The sequence below is a fragment of the Syngnathus typhle genome, linkage group LG2 (genome assembly GCF_033458585.1).
Source record: "Syngnathus typhle isolate RoL2023-S1 ecotype Sweden linkage group LG2, RoL_Styp_1.0, whole genome shotgun sequence".
Lineage (NCBI taxonomy): Eukaryota > Metazoa > Chordata > Actinopteri > Syngnathiformes > Syngnathidae > Syngnathus > Syngnathus typhle.
Genome location: NC_083739.1, coordinates 26,312,139 through 26,329,687, shown reverse-complemented (window position 1 = coordinate 26,329,687; position 17,549 = coordinate 26,312,139). Strand labels below are relative to the sequence as shown.

Below are 17,549 nucleotides of genomic sequence, written 5' to 3'. Positions count from 1 at the left end.
TTAATAATAATAATAATAATAATAAATTATATTTATAACGCACTTTATATTCGGGGGAATCTCAAAGTGCTACGTGGCAGATAAAAAACAAGAAAACAAAACAAGGACAAGTATAAAACAACTGGACGACAACCAAGATGTGAGAGAAATTACGGAAATGCTAAGGTGAAGAGGTGAGTTTTAAGTCCAGTTTTGAAAGAGTCAGTGGATTGGGGTGCTCTTAGGTGGTCGGGGAGGGAGTTCCACAGTGTAGGGGCTGTATGGCAGAAGGCCCGGTTGCCCATGGTGCGCAGCTTGGTTTTCGGAATGTGGAGAAGGTGTGAATTGGATGAGCGGAGGGTTTGGGTGGCAAGTTTTGGGGCAAGGAGTTATTTGAGGTATGGGGGAGCATGTCCGAGGATACAATGGTGAGTGAGGAGGGCGATCTTATAATCAATTCAGAATTTAATGGGGAGCCAGTGCAGAGAACGGAGGATGGGTGTGATGTGATTGCTTTTCCGCACCCTCAACAGGATCCTAGCAGCGCTGTTTTGAATGTACTGAAGCCTCTGGAGACTCTTGCTAGGGATCCCGATGAGGAGTGCGTTACAATAGTCTAGCCTTGAGGAGACAAAGGCGTGGACAAGTTTCTCAGCATCCGTCAGGGTAAGTGTGGGGCGGAGTTTGGAAATATTTCTGAGGTAGAAGAAGGAGGTTTTGCAGATGTGTGTTATGTCATTCAAGTGTACACACAGAAATGGATGTCTGCATGCAGGCATGCTCATCTATGAGTGACTGCCATGGACGTAATCTGGATTATCTCTCACATTGAATGAATGACTGAATGTATTTGTTTCAAACAAATTAATAAATCAAGGCAAAGTCATGTAAATTATGACTTTGCTTGAGACTAGGTACAAACAAAATACAGCACATAAGGATCAGAGGTGCAGGTTTACACACCGGGAAAGGATTGGGAAGAAGTAGGACTTTAGTCCAACTCTCTCTCCAATTTGAAATTTAACATTTTTAGTTACCGTAATTTCCGGACTATAAACCGCTACTTTTTGCTCAAGTTTTGAACTCTGCGCCTTGTTGTCCGGTGCGGCGTATCTATGGATTTTTCATGATTTTTGCGATGACTTGATTACTTATACACTTGTAAAAAGGCTGTGGACCGGTGTTGTGCAGCACGGCTTTGTTGAGCGGAGGGATATGTGACACGATTACTCGGGACAAGAGTGGTGTGTTGATCGCATGCCCATCCGCCAAGCAAGTAGTGCCGTATAATTGACACAAAGAAGAGACAGAACGAGATCAAGACGGACATTACTGAAAGGAAGCTTTTATCCACAAACCCTCATTATGGGGAACAAAAGAAATGCATATGAAGCCGCTTTTAAGTTAAAGGCAGTCGATTTGGCTCTTAACGTAGGAACTACAGCTGGTCATACACTGTAGAGGTCTCTTTCGGTCACTATGGGGCACTGGGTTATTGTTAATGACATCTTGATGCGTCACTCTTTTCTTTCTTTATTTCCCGGTCACGTCTACTCTGGAGCTATATGTGTAGCACGCTAGTTTAATGTAATTTAGCGCTTTGTGCATGAATAAAATTAACATGAACAGACCCTCATCATGGAAAATGCTAGAAGAAATGCATAAAAGCGACAATGAAAGAGAGACTGAGAAAGTGTGTGGCGAAATATATCTGACGCTATTCCAATCCAACACTGGGGAGGAAGACTTCGATGGTTTCAGTGCACAGGAGGAAGATGAAGACGGCTCTAAATGACTTATACTGGTATTTTTTTTAACCAGCCCTGTTAGTGCTGTGCTACCATGTTGCGACTTTGTTACCGCTGTGTCTCAGTGACTTTTACCGGTACGTTTTCTTTTTTTTTTTATCCAACCCTATTAGTGCTGTGTTACTTCCGTGTTGCTGCGGCATTACTGCCGGGTCACAGGCAGTGTTTGGAAAGAAATGTTAAGGTTTAAAAAAACTTTAAAAAGGCTTTCTGTGTACGTAAATAAACCATAAATAACTCGCATGCACATGCGTTTTTTAGTACGGTGCCTTTTCCCCTAATTTTTGCTCGTGCGTCTTGTAATCAGGTGCGGTTTATAGTCCAGAAATTACGATACTACCTGTAACAAAGTAAAAACACTTCACATGTACAGTAAAAAAGAGCAAACACATTTTAAGTAATTAATTTCATTGTGTTCATAATTCATTCTGTGTCAATTATTTAAATTAATTTTTAAATGTCGTCATGCTATTCCAGAGTTTAACACTTGCAACGGAGAGACAAAATCTTTTCATTGTTAACCTGTATTTGGGTACAGAAATGTTACCCTCATTATTCCTTTGTAACCACTGTATTATTGATGAAAATGCTTTTGAATGTTTTTAAGCAAAACGTTTTGCTGCACTTTGAACATAGTTTGACCAGTTTGATAATCTACAAGGTCCTTGAACTTGAGTATCTGTGATTTAAAAAAACACATTAGTGTGGTCAAGATAATCAGATTCATTTCTAATTCTAATGGCCTTTTTCTGTAAGTAAGTGATTTGTAATATTGAGGTTTTATAGTTGTTTCCCCATGTCTCTGAGCAATAGCTTAGACATGGTGATATCAAATAACTATATATTATAGTTTATAAACACTTTGCCTTATACAAGATTGAGATATTTTATGCCAGTTTGTTTTTAATGTATTTAATATGATCTTTTCAATCTATATGGTCAGCTACAATCACATCAAGAAATTTTATGGTTTTGTATTATTTCAATAATGGTTCCATCTATTTGTATTTGAACATCAGTTAGTTTGCAATGTTTACCAAAAATCACGAGTTTGGTTTTACTGAAATTAAGTGTTAATTTATTAGAATCAAATCATGTTTCTTTTTCATTTCCATATCCATCAAATTTAAAAGTTCTTCTAGATTTTCTCTTGAGCAAAACATATTTGTATCATCAGCAAAAAAATAAAATTTTTAATAACTTCAAAAGATGATAAAGATTGAACAGAAGATGTATATTGACCCATTTTCATATACATAGTAGGTTATTTATGTAAAGATTGAACAGTTTGGGGCCCAATACTATACTGTAGTTTACTACTATACTGTAGTATGGTATTGGGCCCCAAAATGTATACTATACTACCGTTTTTTTCCGTGTATAGTGAGCAAAATTTAACTAATTTATTGTCCTAAAATCTGGGGTGCGCATTATACATGGGTACAAAAAAAAAATTATTTTATTATTATTTTTTTTTTTAAGTCCCAATGATCGTCACACACGCAGGGAGGCAATGGGTCCCATTTTTATAGTCTTTGGTATGGTCTTAACTAGGCTGGATGTAATTTTTTTTGTTGGCGTTGATTTCTCCGACTGCCCATAAACGCACCACCGCGCTTCGTGCGCGCACGGGACAGCAAACGAGCAGGTGATCGAGCAAGCGTCTGATACGAGAGCATTGCGGTCGCATGGAGCGTGTTTGAAGTGAACAGCAGAGAACAAAGGCAAAGTGTTGTGAAATAAAATGCACAGAACGGATGCGCAAGACACGTCAGCTATATAAAGAGCGAGAGTTGTTTTCTTCCTATTAGTTTCAATTCACAGTTTAATTAGCAGTTTCAATCAGCAAATAACAAAATGCGTATTACAGGTAATATTTTATTTCACAACACTTTGCCTTGTTCCTTTGGTCTCTGCTGTTCATCCTAAAACACAAAGGCGCTCTTTAAGCAATGCGACAGTGAGCGCCCGGCGCGCTGCGGTTGCGCGACCGCACCAAATTAAGCTCCCTGCGCAGTGCGCACTGAGGTCCACTTAAATTTTAGAAAGTACATCAGGACTTTAAAAATATCTTCTAAATTTCAGCGACGGCTCTGTCACAATAATCGACCAGCCCGGAGTTGGGCGGTCGGCGGCGCGCTACGGTTGAGCGTTCTCTCGCACGCTCTCTCTCTCGCTCTCTCTCGCTCTCGCACACACGCAAACCGGATATCATACGGAGGCCGCCATTACAGATGCGCAGAACGGATGAGCAAGACACGTCAGCTATATAAAGAGCGAGAGTTCAGTTCTCTACCTAAATCCGTATTACAGGTAATATTTTATTTCACAACACTTTGCCTTGTTCCTTTCTTCTCTGCTGTTCACTTCAAACACGCTCCATGCGCACGGAGCGCGGTGGTGCGTTTACGGGCAGTCGGAGAAATCAACGCCAACAAAAAAAATTACATCCAGCCTAGTTAAGACCATACCAAAGTCTATAAAAATGGGACCCATTGCCTCCCTGCGTGTGTGACGATCATTGGGACTTAAAAAAAAAAAAAAAAAAAAATTAAATTTTTTTTTAAAAAAAATTCATAAAAATTGGGTGCGTATTATACATGGGTACAAGCTTTTTTCCAGCATCAGCTTGCCATTTTTAGGGGTGCGTACTATACATGGGGGCGCACTATACACGGAAAAAAACGGTATACTATGGTCCTACGGGACACTACAGAATTTTTTTAAACATGAAGATGACCCATTTTCACATACTGCTGTTACTTACATAACTTTCGACCGAGTTCAAAGCACTCCTCTAATACCATATTGTTCAAGTTTATTGGCTGTAATATTGCGATAATCAAGTCAAGTTTCAAGTCAAGTTTATTTATATAGCCCTAAATCACAAGCAGTCTCAAAGGGCTTCACATATACAAAACACATTGACAATTATTCTCAAAGCATCCCCTGATCTTAAACTTCCAAGAGAGCAAGGAACGTGGCGGGTTCGCTTTGGCCTGGGGAGTCAAGTTCAGCATTCACTTTGAAGGTATCTGGCACCCTCTAGCGTTGTGAATCTCTAGGGCCCGAATATAAGACGACCCCCACTTTTTTAGTCTTATTTCAATGCAAAAAACATCATCTTATATTCGGTTATCCATAGTTAGAGTAGTTTCCTTAAATAAGTGGTGATAACGAGCTAGACCAATTATCAACATCTCAGTTTATCTGGGTTAAGACGAAGGAAATTGAGAGACATCCATTGCTTAATCTCCGCAAGGCACGCCTCAAGATTACAACAGTCCCGCGGATCTGTCATCTATAACGGGATATACAGTATAATTGAGTGTCATCCGCGTAACATTGAAGACTACTATTATATTTACGTATTATGTCCCCAAGCGGAATCATAGACTATTAAACAGAATTGGTCATAGAACCGATCCCTGCGGGACACCACACGTAACATTATAGAGCTCAGAGGTCGCATTGCCATGGACCACTCGGTGCATCCTGTCTGATAGATAGGAATAGAACCAGCCTAGTGCTGAACCTGAAATACCAGCACATCTTTTAAGGCGCTCTAATAAAATATCGAAGTCTACAGTGTCGAAGGCAGCGCTAAGATCGAGTAATAACAATAACAATGAAGTGTTTGAATCCATAGCTATAAAGAGATCATTAGTCACTTTAGCAAGTGCTGTCTCGGTGGAATGATTAGCTCTAAAACCAGACTGAAAAGATTCACATCGATTATTGGCGACCATGTAATCAATAAGCTGCTGCGCTACTACTTTTCCAAGAAGTTTTGCTGTGAATGGGAGATTTGAAACTGGCCGATAATTACTGGGACAGTTCGGGTCGAGATTTGGTCGCTTAAAAAGCGGTTTAATGATAGGGATTTTAAAGGCTGTTGGCACTATACCAGAGGAGACAGACAGATTAATTATATTTAAGACGGACGGTCCTAAAATTTGAAGTAATTCTTTAAATAGTTTGGCTGGAAGCGGGTCGAGTAAACAAGTTTGTTTAGCTGCACTAACCAATTGTCTAAGCCTTTCAAGGGACAAGCTTTTAAAATTTGAGAGGGTAATAGCATGATCGTCTGCGCCGGTAATCGGCGGTCTCGACTGAGCGATTGAAATGGTCATCTTGATCTCATCCCTAATGGATTCAATCTTTTGAGCGAAAAATTTCATGAACTCGTCAGTGGAAGGAGCTATCGGAGGTCGGCAGGCGTAGTGTTAGCTTTGCCACTGTATCAAATAAGTATTTAGGATTGTTTTTATTGAGATTAATAACTTCGTTTTTGCTAAAATAAGCACATTTTTATATTTCAGGAGGCTGTCACGCCATGCCTGATGGAAAACCTCAAGTTTGGTTAAACGCCATTTGCGCTCATGCTTTCTACATAATTGCTTAAGTGTTTCATCTGTGAACCACAGAGTAGGCATTCTACGGCGAGTTTTCCGACGTAGTGGCGCGACAGAGTTGATGGCATTTAATAATGTCGCATTTAATTCATTTGTAAGATTATCAATGGAGCCGATATATGCGGGAAATATGAAAGTTGCCGGCGGCAGTAACTCGGATAGCGCAGTCGCAGCTACGGAGTTAATATTGCGGCTGCTGTAATTCTGATTGCGCTCTTAGCTTTGACAAAGAAATAAAATTTCAAATTTTATTAAGTAATGATCAGACCTAACAGTAGTGTATGGCAGTACTGTTATATTTGAGGTTGCCAGTACTCGGGATAATACCATATCTAAGGTATTTCCATTCTTATGCGTTGCTACCTGTATGGCTTGCAAAAAACCAAACGTGTCAGTTAAAGTCTGAAATGCTGAAGTAAGTGGCTCTGACGGTAAATTCATGTGGATATTGAAATCGCCCATAATTATTATATTATCCGCATTTGTCACTAGATCAGCCACGAATTCTGTAAATTCATCCAGGAAGCCAGAGTAAGCCCTGGGTGGACGGTAAATAACAGTGGAGGTGGTATACTATACGTGGACTTCATAGGAAATGCAAGTCAGTTAGTAAAAAATAAACCATTATATCCTCCCTTTAAAGTCGAAATTCCAAGATTAAAGTCAGAATTCTGAGAAAAAAAGTAAATGTCCTGTCAACGTTTTTTGTTTTTTCTTCAATGGCCCTAATTCTTTCCTTAAGAATCAGCCATCTTTTTTCTGCACTTATTAAAAAAGTGAAAATTAAGAGTACAGACGTATTTTCTACTACACCACTGATATAAGAGCATTTCAATGTATTACCGAGTCATTTAAACACAACAGTACTTTATTGCAATAAGATTAAAGTGACATTTCCATTTCCCAGAAGTCCCAAAATGGCCTTGCATAACATCACAGGCCTTGTTTGGCCTGGCCTGGCTTCCGTTGCATTTTCATTACAACTGGCATAAATCGATTGGGGCACGATCAACTGAATTGTGAAAACCTCCACTCTAAAGTGCACATTCGCACCATGCTAAATTCTGACATAACATTTAATGAATGGTAAGTCTTGGTCACTGCCTTTGCAGTGATTCAAATATACGAATCAGTTGCTGTTGCATGGTGTGGCCAAAGTCCGCCGTCAAAAGAATAATAGAGTATATCCCCCTCTCCAGACAGGCTTTGCAAATTTGCAACAACTTAATTTTAACCCCCTAATTAATCCACATTAATATTTGTTTTTGCCTTCTGGGAGGCGCTACAGAGGCATTCGAACAAGGACTACCAGACTGAAAAACAGTTTCTTCCCAAGAGCCATCACCGGTCTGAACTCTGAGAGAAAACAACACCAGCTATAATACAACATCGATACTCCTTTAAAAACTACGTGCAATAACTATTTACCGTATTTTTCGGACTAAAAGTTGCTCCGGAGTATAAGTCGCATTTTGGGGGACATTTATTCGACAAAATCCAGCACCAAGAACAGACATGAACGAGCAACAACAGGCTAAACGATAGGTATGCTAACGTGACATAAACACAAACGAAGAGCTGAGAGCGGGTCTGACATAACATTCAGAGTTATTAAAAAAATATTACATAAATAACACGTTTATAAAACCATCTGTCACTCCAATTCATTAAATCCATTGATCATCCTTTGTCAACAATGGGTGCGCGCCGCTGACAGCGCTTGCACTTCAAAATATTCCACAGGCCCATATAACAATATATAAATTATATATCAAATAACTACTATATAAACAATGATATTATCAAACCATCTGTGTCACTCTAAATCATTAAATCCATCGATCAAATTCCTCGTCCTTTGTCAACAACGCCACGTGTGCACCCTGACGTCAGCCTCGTCGTTATTCCACAGATCTAGTATATAACTATATTGTAGCGTTAACAAAGTACAAGGAAATACGTGGGTTTGGTAAACGGCTCTTTATTTAACAAAACAAGAGTTCAATGAGCCAACAACTACTGAACTGTAACGATAAAAACATATCCAAGTTGCTACACGAAATAAAATATATCAAATAGTTAACAGCCACACGGCCCCAAGCACCTGCGTCGACTTCCAGGCGTGTGGCGGCGCGGACTTCCATCCCCGGAGGTGGCACTTCCAGCCACCCGGCCGAGCGCCGGCCCCAGACTTCCATCCACGGAGGTTAAAGAGAGCTCCGTAGAGTAGGACCGGGCGTGCGTAAAACCCATAATAGTTTTTCAAACATTCTGTGTCACTCAAAATCATTAAATCCTTCAAACTTTTTATCCTCCGTGTCACTTACAAACAAAGCCGCTAATGATGCCGGTAGTACGTGGGGCCCTTCGTCATCATCATCCCGTGATCAATCTTTGTCCTTTTTGTAAACAACCGCCGCGCCGCGCTGCTGACGTCACTTGAAATTCAAGTTACAGTAATTCCTTGCTACTTCGCGGTTCGTCTATTGAGGTTTCACTTTTTTTTTCCTTTGGAAAATATTTGATCATTGCACATAGGTACATTGCATTTCCCTCACCTAATGCTGACCTTGCGGTCTTTTTTGCTTGGACAGATCTGACACCTCTTCCTCTTTGGTTGGCACAGGCTGCTACTTTCCTGTGCCTGGGTTGTGGGTTTTGTCACCCTACACCTTTCCATTGCTTCTATAATCTGTGTTTGTAGGTGGGGGCAGCGTTCCAGCCGACTCCTCATGTGTGGTATGACAAGCTCCTTTGACAGCTCTTTGAGAAAGAGCCGTCGTGCATTGGTGATGCCACTCTTGAATTCTAGGTGTTGAGCTGTGAAAAGGCATTCAGGGTGGCGATGTCCATCATATTATACCACAGCACCAAGGGCCACCTCTGTGTTTGGCGCTTGCAGGTGTATGTGTACACCATCTGGTGTCCTTTTGTCTTATTGTAAAGTGTGATCACTTCTGTTTTTTTCTTCGCGCTAGTTTCATCCACTATTTTGTTGTGGTGCATCGTGCTCAGGAGCACAACAGCTTTTCCTTTCTTCCTGACATAGCTGACCATGGTATTGCCATTGAATCCAAACTCTGTGCTGTGAACCTCCCTGGACTTGGAAGGCTTCATCACAAGAGGAATATCTGGCTTGTTCTGGCGTAGAGTCCCCACATTGGTGAGATCCTTATCCAATAGATGCTGCGCAAGAGGCACACTAGTGAAGAAGTTGTCCATTGTTATGTTTCGACCTGTGTGTCTAAATTGACTACACAACTGCTTGAGAATGGTTTCACCCAGATTCTTCTCCTGGTTGTCTCCCTGTGTAAACTATGCCATCTGTTGCATAGGGGATGCATGCATCCCAAACCGAAAAGATTTTTAGGCCATACTTTGCAGGCTTGCTTGACATGTACTGTCGGAACTCGCACCTACCCCTGTAAGGCACAAGCTGTTCGTCCACAGTAACACAATCACTGGGGATGAATCGCTGTCGGCAATTGACCAGGAACAGGTCCCATACATAACGAAAGGCTGCCATGTGGTCTGTTTCCAGCCGGAAGGCTCTGGTCCTTTTATCATCAAAGTGCAAGGTACGGCGAATGTCTTCAAATCTCCCAATCGACATCGTGGCCTCGTACATGCGATTATGTAGAGGACTTCCAAATAGCTCACGGACTGAAACATCCTAGTTCTTCTCACTTCCTGCAAGCAGGGTCAATCCTATGAAGGCCATGAATTAATTTTTGCTGATATTTTTCCAATTTTTTCTTCTAGCTGTTGCAAGTCTCCGTCCTTCCAGGTTTGTGCATTTCATCACCTCTTGTATTATATCATCAGTGATAAAGAGCTCCCATGCATCTCTTGGCGAGACAGTGGTGCTAAACCCCTGTGCTGGCCCCGGCCGACTTCTGAGGGTATTGTGGCTCTGTGTTCTGCCCTGTGTAGGTGGTAACTCGCTCCAGTAAGAGCCTTTCCAACTCATTCTGTTTGATATAATTTGGACACTTTCTTCTTCAGAGGAGAGATAAGAAGAATCTTCTGTCAGATTGATCCTGTTCCGCTGGATTTCCTGGTGGACCACTCCCACTCCCAACTGGACAGTAGTCTGGGTCCTCATCAGCTGAAATGTCAGACTCTGAGTCCAACCCCATTAATGCCGCTCCATTATCATTATCATCCAGCATCTGTAGGGCCACTTCAGCTGTGTATCTAGCAGCCATGATAGAGGCTGAGGAAATATAGGAGTAATGTTCTCAACATATTGAGTAGCTAAATACACACACGTGCACACGCGCGCGCACACACACACACACACACACACACACAAAAATACACACTAGAGTAAAGTTAGCAAACATAGTTAGCTATGAAGTGTAAGCTAGGAATATAATTTCTTGAAGATAATAACATACCGTAATTTTCGGACTAAAAGTCGCACCAGCCATAAAATGCCCAAAAAAGCGAAAAAAACCATATATAAGTCGCTCCGGAGTATAAGTCGCATTTTGGGGGGCAGTTTATTCGACAAAATCCAACACCAAGAACAGTCATGAACGAGCAACAACAGGCTAAACGATAGCTATGCTAACGTGACATAAACACAAACTAAGAGCTGAGAACGGCCCTGACGTAAAATTCAGAGTTATTCAAAAAACTTTTACATAAATAACACGTTAATAAAACCATCTGCGTCACTCCAATTCATTAAATCCATCAATTGTCCTTTGTCAACAATGCGTGCGCGCCGCTGACGGCTCTTGCACTTCAAAATATTCCACAGGCCCATATAACGATATATAAATTATATATCAAATAACTATTATATAAGCAATAATGTTATCAAACCATCTGTGCACTCTAAATCATTAAATCCATCGATCAAATTCCTCGTCCTTTGTCAACATCGCCGCGCGTGCGCCCTGACGTCAGCCTCGCCTTCTTTTTCTACTACTACTTTGGGATTTGGCTTCATAGAGATACATAGAAACACTAGATCGCTTTAGCTGGTTGACGACATGCAGACCTGTCCACCATCTTGAGTGAGTCACGGGAAATGGGCATGCTGACGTCAGCAGCTCGGCGGTTGTTTACATAAAGGACAAAGATCGACTCGTCCAGGGGCGGTGGATGAGGCTCGGACAATGCTTTTACGCACGCCCGTTCCTACTCTACCGAGCTGTCTTTCACCACACGCCTGTAAGTTTGTTTTGTTAAATAAAGAGCCGTTTACCAAACCCACGTCTTTCCTTGAACTTTGTTAACGCTACAATATAGTTATATAGTAGATCTGTGGAATAACGACGAGGCTGACGTCAGGGCGCACGCGCGGCGATGTTGACAAAGGACGAGGAATTTGATCGATGGATTTAATGATTTAGAGTTCACAGATGGTTTGATAACATTATTGCTTATATAATAGTTATTTGATATATAATTTATATATCGTTATATGGGCCTGTGGAATATTTTGAAGTGCAAGAGCCGTCAGCGGCGCACACGCATTGTTGACAAAGGACGATTGATGGATTTAATGAATTGGAGTGACGCAGATGGTTTTATTAACGTGTTATTTATGTAATAGTTTTTTGAATAACTCTGAATTTTACGTCAGGGCCGTTCTCAGCTCTTAGTTTGTGTTTATGTCACGTTAGCATACCTATCGTTTAGCCTGTTGTTGCTCACGTGTTGTTGCGACGCTGCATCAGCAGCGCGGCGGTTGTTTACATAAAAGATAAAGATTGACTCGACGAGCTGCTGCTGACGCGACGTTGCGCTGCTGTCATCACTTGAAATTCAAATTACAGTAATCCCTTGCTACATTGCGGTTCGTTTATCGCGGTTTCACTTTTTTGGGGGGGGAAAATTTTTGAAAAAAAAAAACATATAAGTCGCTCCTGAGTATAAGTCGCCCCCCCACCCAAACTATGAAAAAAAACACGACTTATAGTCCGAAGATTACAGTACTCTTTCACACAACAATCATGAAAAGCAAGCGCATGTGCACGCGCGCGCACACACGCAATCATGGATGGCGAGTGCACGGGCATGTGCGCACACGTACACACAAGCACGCAAACACAATTCATAATATTGTAAGCTATCTTAGTTAGCAAGCCAGTGTTACCTAGTTATAAAGAATGCTATGTTCATAAATAATAACAGTCATGGAAGACACAAACAATATCATATGAGATAATACTTACATGTATCAGCTCTTGCTATGTAAAATATCTTCGTGAGGAGTGACACTTTTCATGTAGAGTGTGTGGTCCACAGTAAATTTACTCCTGACAGCCACAGTTGATGAGGATCAAAGGTTCCCATTGGATTCCATCAAAAATGCATGTGGGTCATTTTTGACACATTTATGGAAACTTGGGGTAGTAATACAAAAACTACAATTTCTCAAAATATATCATGATAAGTTGAAAATGTCAATAGCATGATGTCAAACACATGTTTTTTGAGGAATTCCTGGAACATGAAATGATAACAGTTTTTAATTACAAAGATATTTAAAAAAAACAACCTCACCGGGTCATTTTTGACCCACTTATGCATCTAAGAGTGTTGGAGAGTGTTTTAGTAAAATGTCTGAAAATGGTTTGGTAGTGAATAAGAAAATGTGTCAGTAGTCAATCCGTTTAAGGTAGTGAGTGTGAGAGCATTTCAAAACTATCTCTGAAAGAAATTTTAAGTAAAAAAACGTCATTAGTGTGTGAGACGTAATCCTGAATAATGTCACTGACAGCCCCTCAGACTCACTCCGTAGCTTCTTTTGCCACTCCATCTCTCCATGCAGAAAGGCTGTCTGCTCGAAGAAGTGTGTCACCTTGGAGCCCTGCTCATCCTGTTCCGTCGTATTGAACACACGTATCTTGGATTCCTCTGTTAGGAATTCACAGATGGGATGGACAGGAAACACGATCTGCTCCATGCTGCGATCCTCTCGCACAATCTGCACACACACATGCAATACACTTGTCATAAGAAAGTGCTACTTCTGGTCTGAGAAAACAATGTTCCCACCTCCCACAAGCACAAAACACAGTTTGTTTATCGCTGCATCATCAATTATTCATCAGCAAACAGGTGTTGTGGAGCAAGTGTCCAGTGCTTCAAAATTAGAGGGGAGAGGTTGTTTTATTATGCGGGTGATGTCATTGTAATTTCAAAATTTCAGTAGTGATGAATCAATTTTTATTCATTTATAACAGGGAAACAAAGTATCAAAATAAACACTAGGATTTGCAATTTTATGGAGAAATTGCGTGTAAAGGCGAAGAAGCTGAATAAATACTTGGGCAATGCGACAGAATGATGTTTAAAATGGGAACAGCTTGAATACCGTTTTTTTCCGTGTATAGTGCGCCCCCGTGTATAATACGCACCCTAAAAATGGCATGCTGATGCTGGAAAAAAGCCTGTACCCATGTATAATACGCAACCAATTTTTATGAATTTTTTATTTTTATTTTTATTTTTTTTTTAAGTCCCAATGATCGTCACTCACGCAGGGAGGCAATGGGTCCCATTTTTATAGTCTTTGTTATGGTCTTAACTAGGCTGGATGTAATTTTTTTTTGTTGGCGTTGATTTCTCCGACTGCCCGTAAACGCACCACCGCGCTCCGTGCGCGCATGTGAAAAAGGCGTGCGGACGTGAAAAAGGCGGCTCTGTATGGGAGAGACGTTGAAGAGGAATAAAAACACCCTTGGAAACCAAAACTTGCCCCTCGTCGTGACTCGGAGCCGCAACAAATGTTTCGGATTTGGGTAGGGTACATTGTGACAGACAGCAAACGAGCAGGTGATCGAGCAAGCGTCTGATACAAGAGCATTGCGGTCGTATGGAGCGTGTTTGAAGTGAACAGCAGAGACGAAAGGAACAAGGCAAAGTGTTGTGAAATAAAATATTACCTGTAATACGCATTTTGTTATTTGCTGATTGAAACTGCAAATTAAACTGTGAATTGAAACTAATAGGTGGAGAACTGAACTCTCGCTCTTTATATAGCTGACGTGTCTTGCGCATCCGTTCTGCGCATCTGTAATGGCGGCCTCCGTATGACGTCCGGTCCGCGATGGAGATTAAAAAACAAACAATATTTGACAATAACACACCATCAAGGGTTGCACCATCGCATCAAACGATGTGTCGTCAATTATGAATTTTACTAAGTGTGTTGGGCAGGATGGCTGAATGCGATGCGCGATTGACAACAAACAAGAAGAAAGATGATTTCAAGTTTTATTTCGAGGGAGATTTGTCATGTCTCGTCCCCAGTTTTGCTATGTGTCTAGGTTGCCATAGTTTCTGTTCGCGTCGCCCCTCTCTTCCTGTGTCACCTCAATCGATGTAACGTGTTTTGTATTTAAGTCCTGTCTGCCCCTCGCTCACCGTCGGATCATTGCATGTGTTACTGTCATGATGTCTGTTTGGTTTCTGTTCCTGTCTTTGGTAATGTCACCCTGTCTTTTTGTTCCACGACTTTGTCGGTCAGTCCTGTTGTTGGTTTTGTTGTACCATGACTTTCTTTAAAAAATATATATATATATTTAAAAAAAAATTTTTTTTTAATTTTTTGTACCCATGTATAATGCGCACCCCAGATTTTAGGACAATAAATTAGTTAAATTTTGCGCACTATACACGGAAAAAAACGGTAAGTTGAAAACTGTAGACAGAAGGGAAAAATTTAGTGTGAATTTCAAAATTGAAAATGTGGGATTTTTGGTGAGTGGGAAGGTGTGGAATAGGTAGGCAAAAGATGAACAGTTGAAATCTGGAACGAGTCGAATCAGTTGAAAAATGTAGAATTTAGAAGTGAAAAATAAAATTTTGAAAACTTTTGTGCAAATTTTAAAGGTGAAAACGTGAAATTTTTGAATTTGGCAATTTTGGGAATGTCTCCAATGTGATTTGAATGTGCTGAATTTGAAACTGGAAGGATCAAATATGTGAGACTCTCAACGGGATCACCAATATTTGAGTGATGTTCCAGTTATTTACCACAATTATTTATTATTATAATAATAATATATATAATATATATAATCATTATTTATTTATCACAATTGTCAAGGTGATCTTTCTGGTGATCTCTTAACTAGACTGGATGTATTTTTTTTGTTGGCGTTGATTTCTCCGACTGCCCATAAAGGCACCACCGCGATCAGTTAGGTTAAAATGAAAAGAGAGGAAAGTGACGTGCGGACATGTGAAAAAGGCAATGTATGGGAGAGAAGTTGAAGAGGAATAAAAACACCCTTGGAAACCAAAACTTGCCCCTCGTCGTGACTCGGAGCCGCAACAAATGTTTCGGATTTGTGTAGGGTACATTGTGACAGCAAACGAGCAGGTGATCGAGCAAGCGTCTGATACGAGAGCATTGTGTTCGTATGGAGCGTGTTTGAAGTGAACAGCAGAGAAGAAAGGAACAAGGCAAAGTGTTGTGGAATAAAATACCGTTTTTTTCCATGTATAATGCGCCCCCATGTATAATACGCACCCTAAAAATGGCATGTCGATGGTGGAAAAAAGCCTGTAGCCATGTATAATACGCACCCAAATTTTGACTCCTACTTAAGTCCGTAAACGTAAAATCATTTCAGAAAAAAGAACATCTTTGGGAACGACCAGCTGTTATTCTGCCGGTCGGTATCACTGCGCATGCGCTAGCAAACTCGAGAGCGAAGAAATGTTCGGATTTGTGTAGGGCACATTGTGACAGCAAACGAGCAGGTGATCTAGCAAGCATCTGATACGAGAGCATTGTGTTCGTATGAAGTGTGTTTGAAGTGAACAGCAGAGAAGAAAGGAACAAGGCAAAGTGTTGTGAAACAAAATATTACCTGTAATACGCATTTAGGTAGAGAACTGGACTCTCGCTCTTTATACAGCTGATGTATCTTGCGCATCCGTTCTGCGCATCTGTAATGGCGGCCTCCGTATGATATCCGGTTTGCGATGGAGATTAAAAAACAATATTTGACAATAACACACCATCAAGGATTGCACCATCGCATCAAACGATGTGTTGTCAATTATAATTTCGAAGGGAGTTTTTCTTCTTAAAAAAATAATTATATATATATATATATATATAAGCTAAGATAAGTGTGCACATGGCTCAATACATGAGCACAACACAGAAAGGCGTAGGCAGTAATACCAGAGGAGCCAAACACCAGCTGCTGGTTGACGGAACAGTCGCCCGAGACTGCAAGACTCGACACACCAACCTGTGCACTGCCTGGATTGATTACAAGAAAGCCTACGACTCCATGCCACACTCATGGATCACTGAATGCTTGGAACTGTACAACATCAACAGGAACCTGAGATCCTTCATTGCAAACTCGATGGGACTGTGGAAAACAACCCTTGAGGCCAATTACAAGCCAATTGCACAAGTCTCCATCAAATGTGGCATATACCAAGGAGATGCTCTGTCCCCACTGCTGTTCTGCATAGGTCTGAACCCCCTCAGCCAAATAATCAACAAGACTGGCTACGGATACCGACTCAAAAATGGGGCCACCATCAGTCACCTCCTATACATGGATGACATAAAGTTGTATGCCAAGAGCGAGCGAGACATCGATTCACTGATCCACACAACCAGGATCTACAGCACAGACATTGGAATGTCATTCGGACTAGAGAAGTGCGGTCGCATGGTGACAAAGAGAGGGAAGGTAGTCCATACAGATGGGGTCTCACTCCCAGAAGGAACAATAACAGACATTGAGGACAGCTACAAGTACCTTGGTATCCAACAAGCAAATGGCAACCTCGATGAAGCCACAAGGAGAGGAGCCACAGCCAAATACCTACAACGAGTAAGGCAAGTCCTCAGAAGTCAGCTAAATGGCAAGAACAAGATCCGGGCAATAAACAGCTACGCCCTGCCAGTCATCAGATACCCTGCAGGAATAATAAGATGGCCAAAGGAAGAGACTCAGACCACAGATGTCAAGACACGGAAGCTCCTAACCATGCACGGAGGGTTCCACCCTAAGTCCAGCACCCTGAGACTGTACACTAGCCGCAAAGAAGGAGGCCGAGGACTACTGAGTGTGAGAGCCACTGTTCGGGATGAAACAGCCAAGATCCATGAGTACATCAAGGAAAAGGCCCGAACGGATGTCGTGCTCAGTGAATGTCTCAGACAATGGCAAACAGAGGAGGAGTGGCTAGAGACACCATCATGGGAGGACAAACCCCTACATGGGATGTACCATCGACAGATAAGTGAAGTGGCTGACATCAAGAAATCCTACCAATGGCTGGAAAAAGCTGGACTGAAGGACAGCACAGAGGCACTCATCATGGCTGCACAGGAACAGGCTCTGAA

At 41.3% G+C, this 17,549-nt stretch overlaps 1 protein-coding gene across 2 annotated transcripts in view; it reads right to left on the bottom strand.

Annotated features, from left to right (window-relative positions):
- itpr3 (inositol 1,4,5-trisphosphate receptor, type 3) overlaps positions 1 to 17,549 on the bottom strand; it is a 534,890-nt gene that overhangs the window by 65,481 nt on the left and 451,860 nt on the right. For both annotated transcript variants that reach the window (XM_061272597.1, XM_061272598.1), the window contains exon 49: positions 12,956 to 13,148. In XM_061272597.1, coding sequence (XP_061128581.1) covers positions 12,956 to 13,148 — 193 coding nt within the window. The remainder of the gene's footprint in view (positions 1 to 12,955; positions 13,149 to 17,549) is intronic.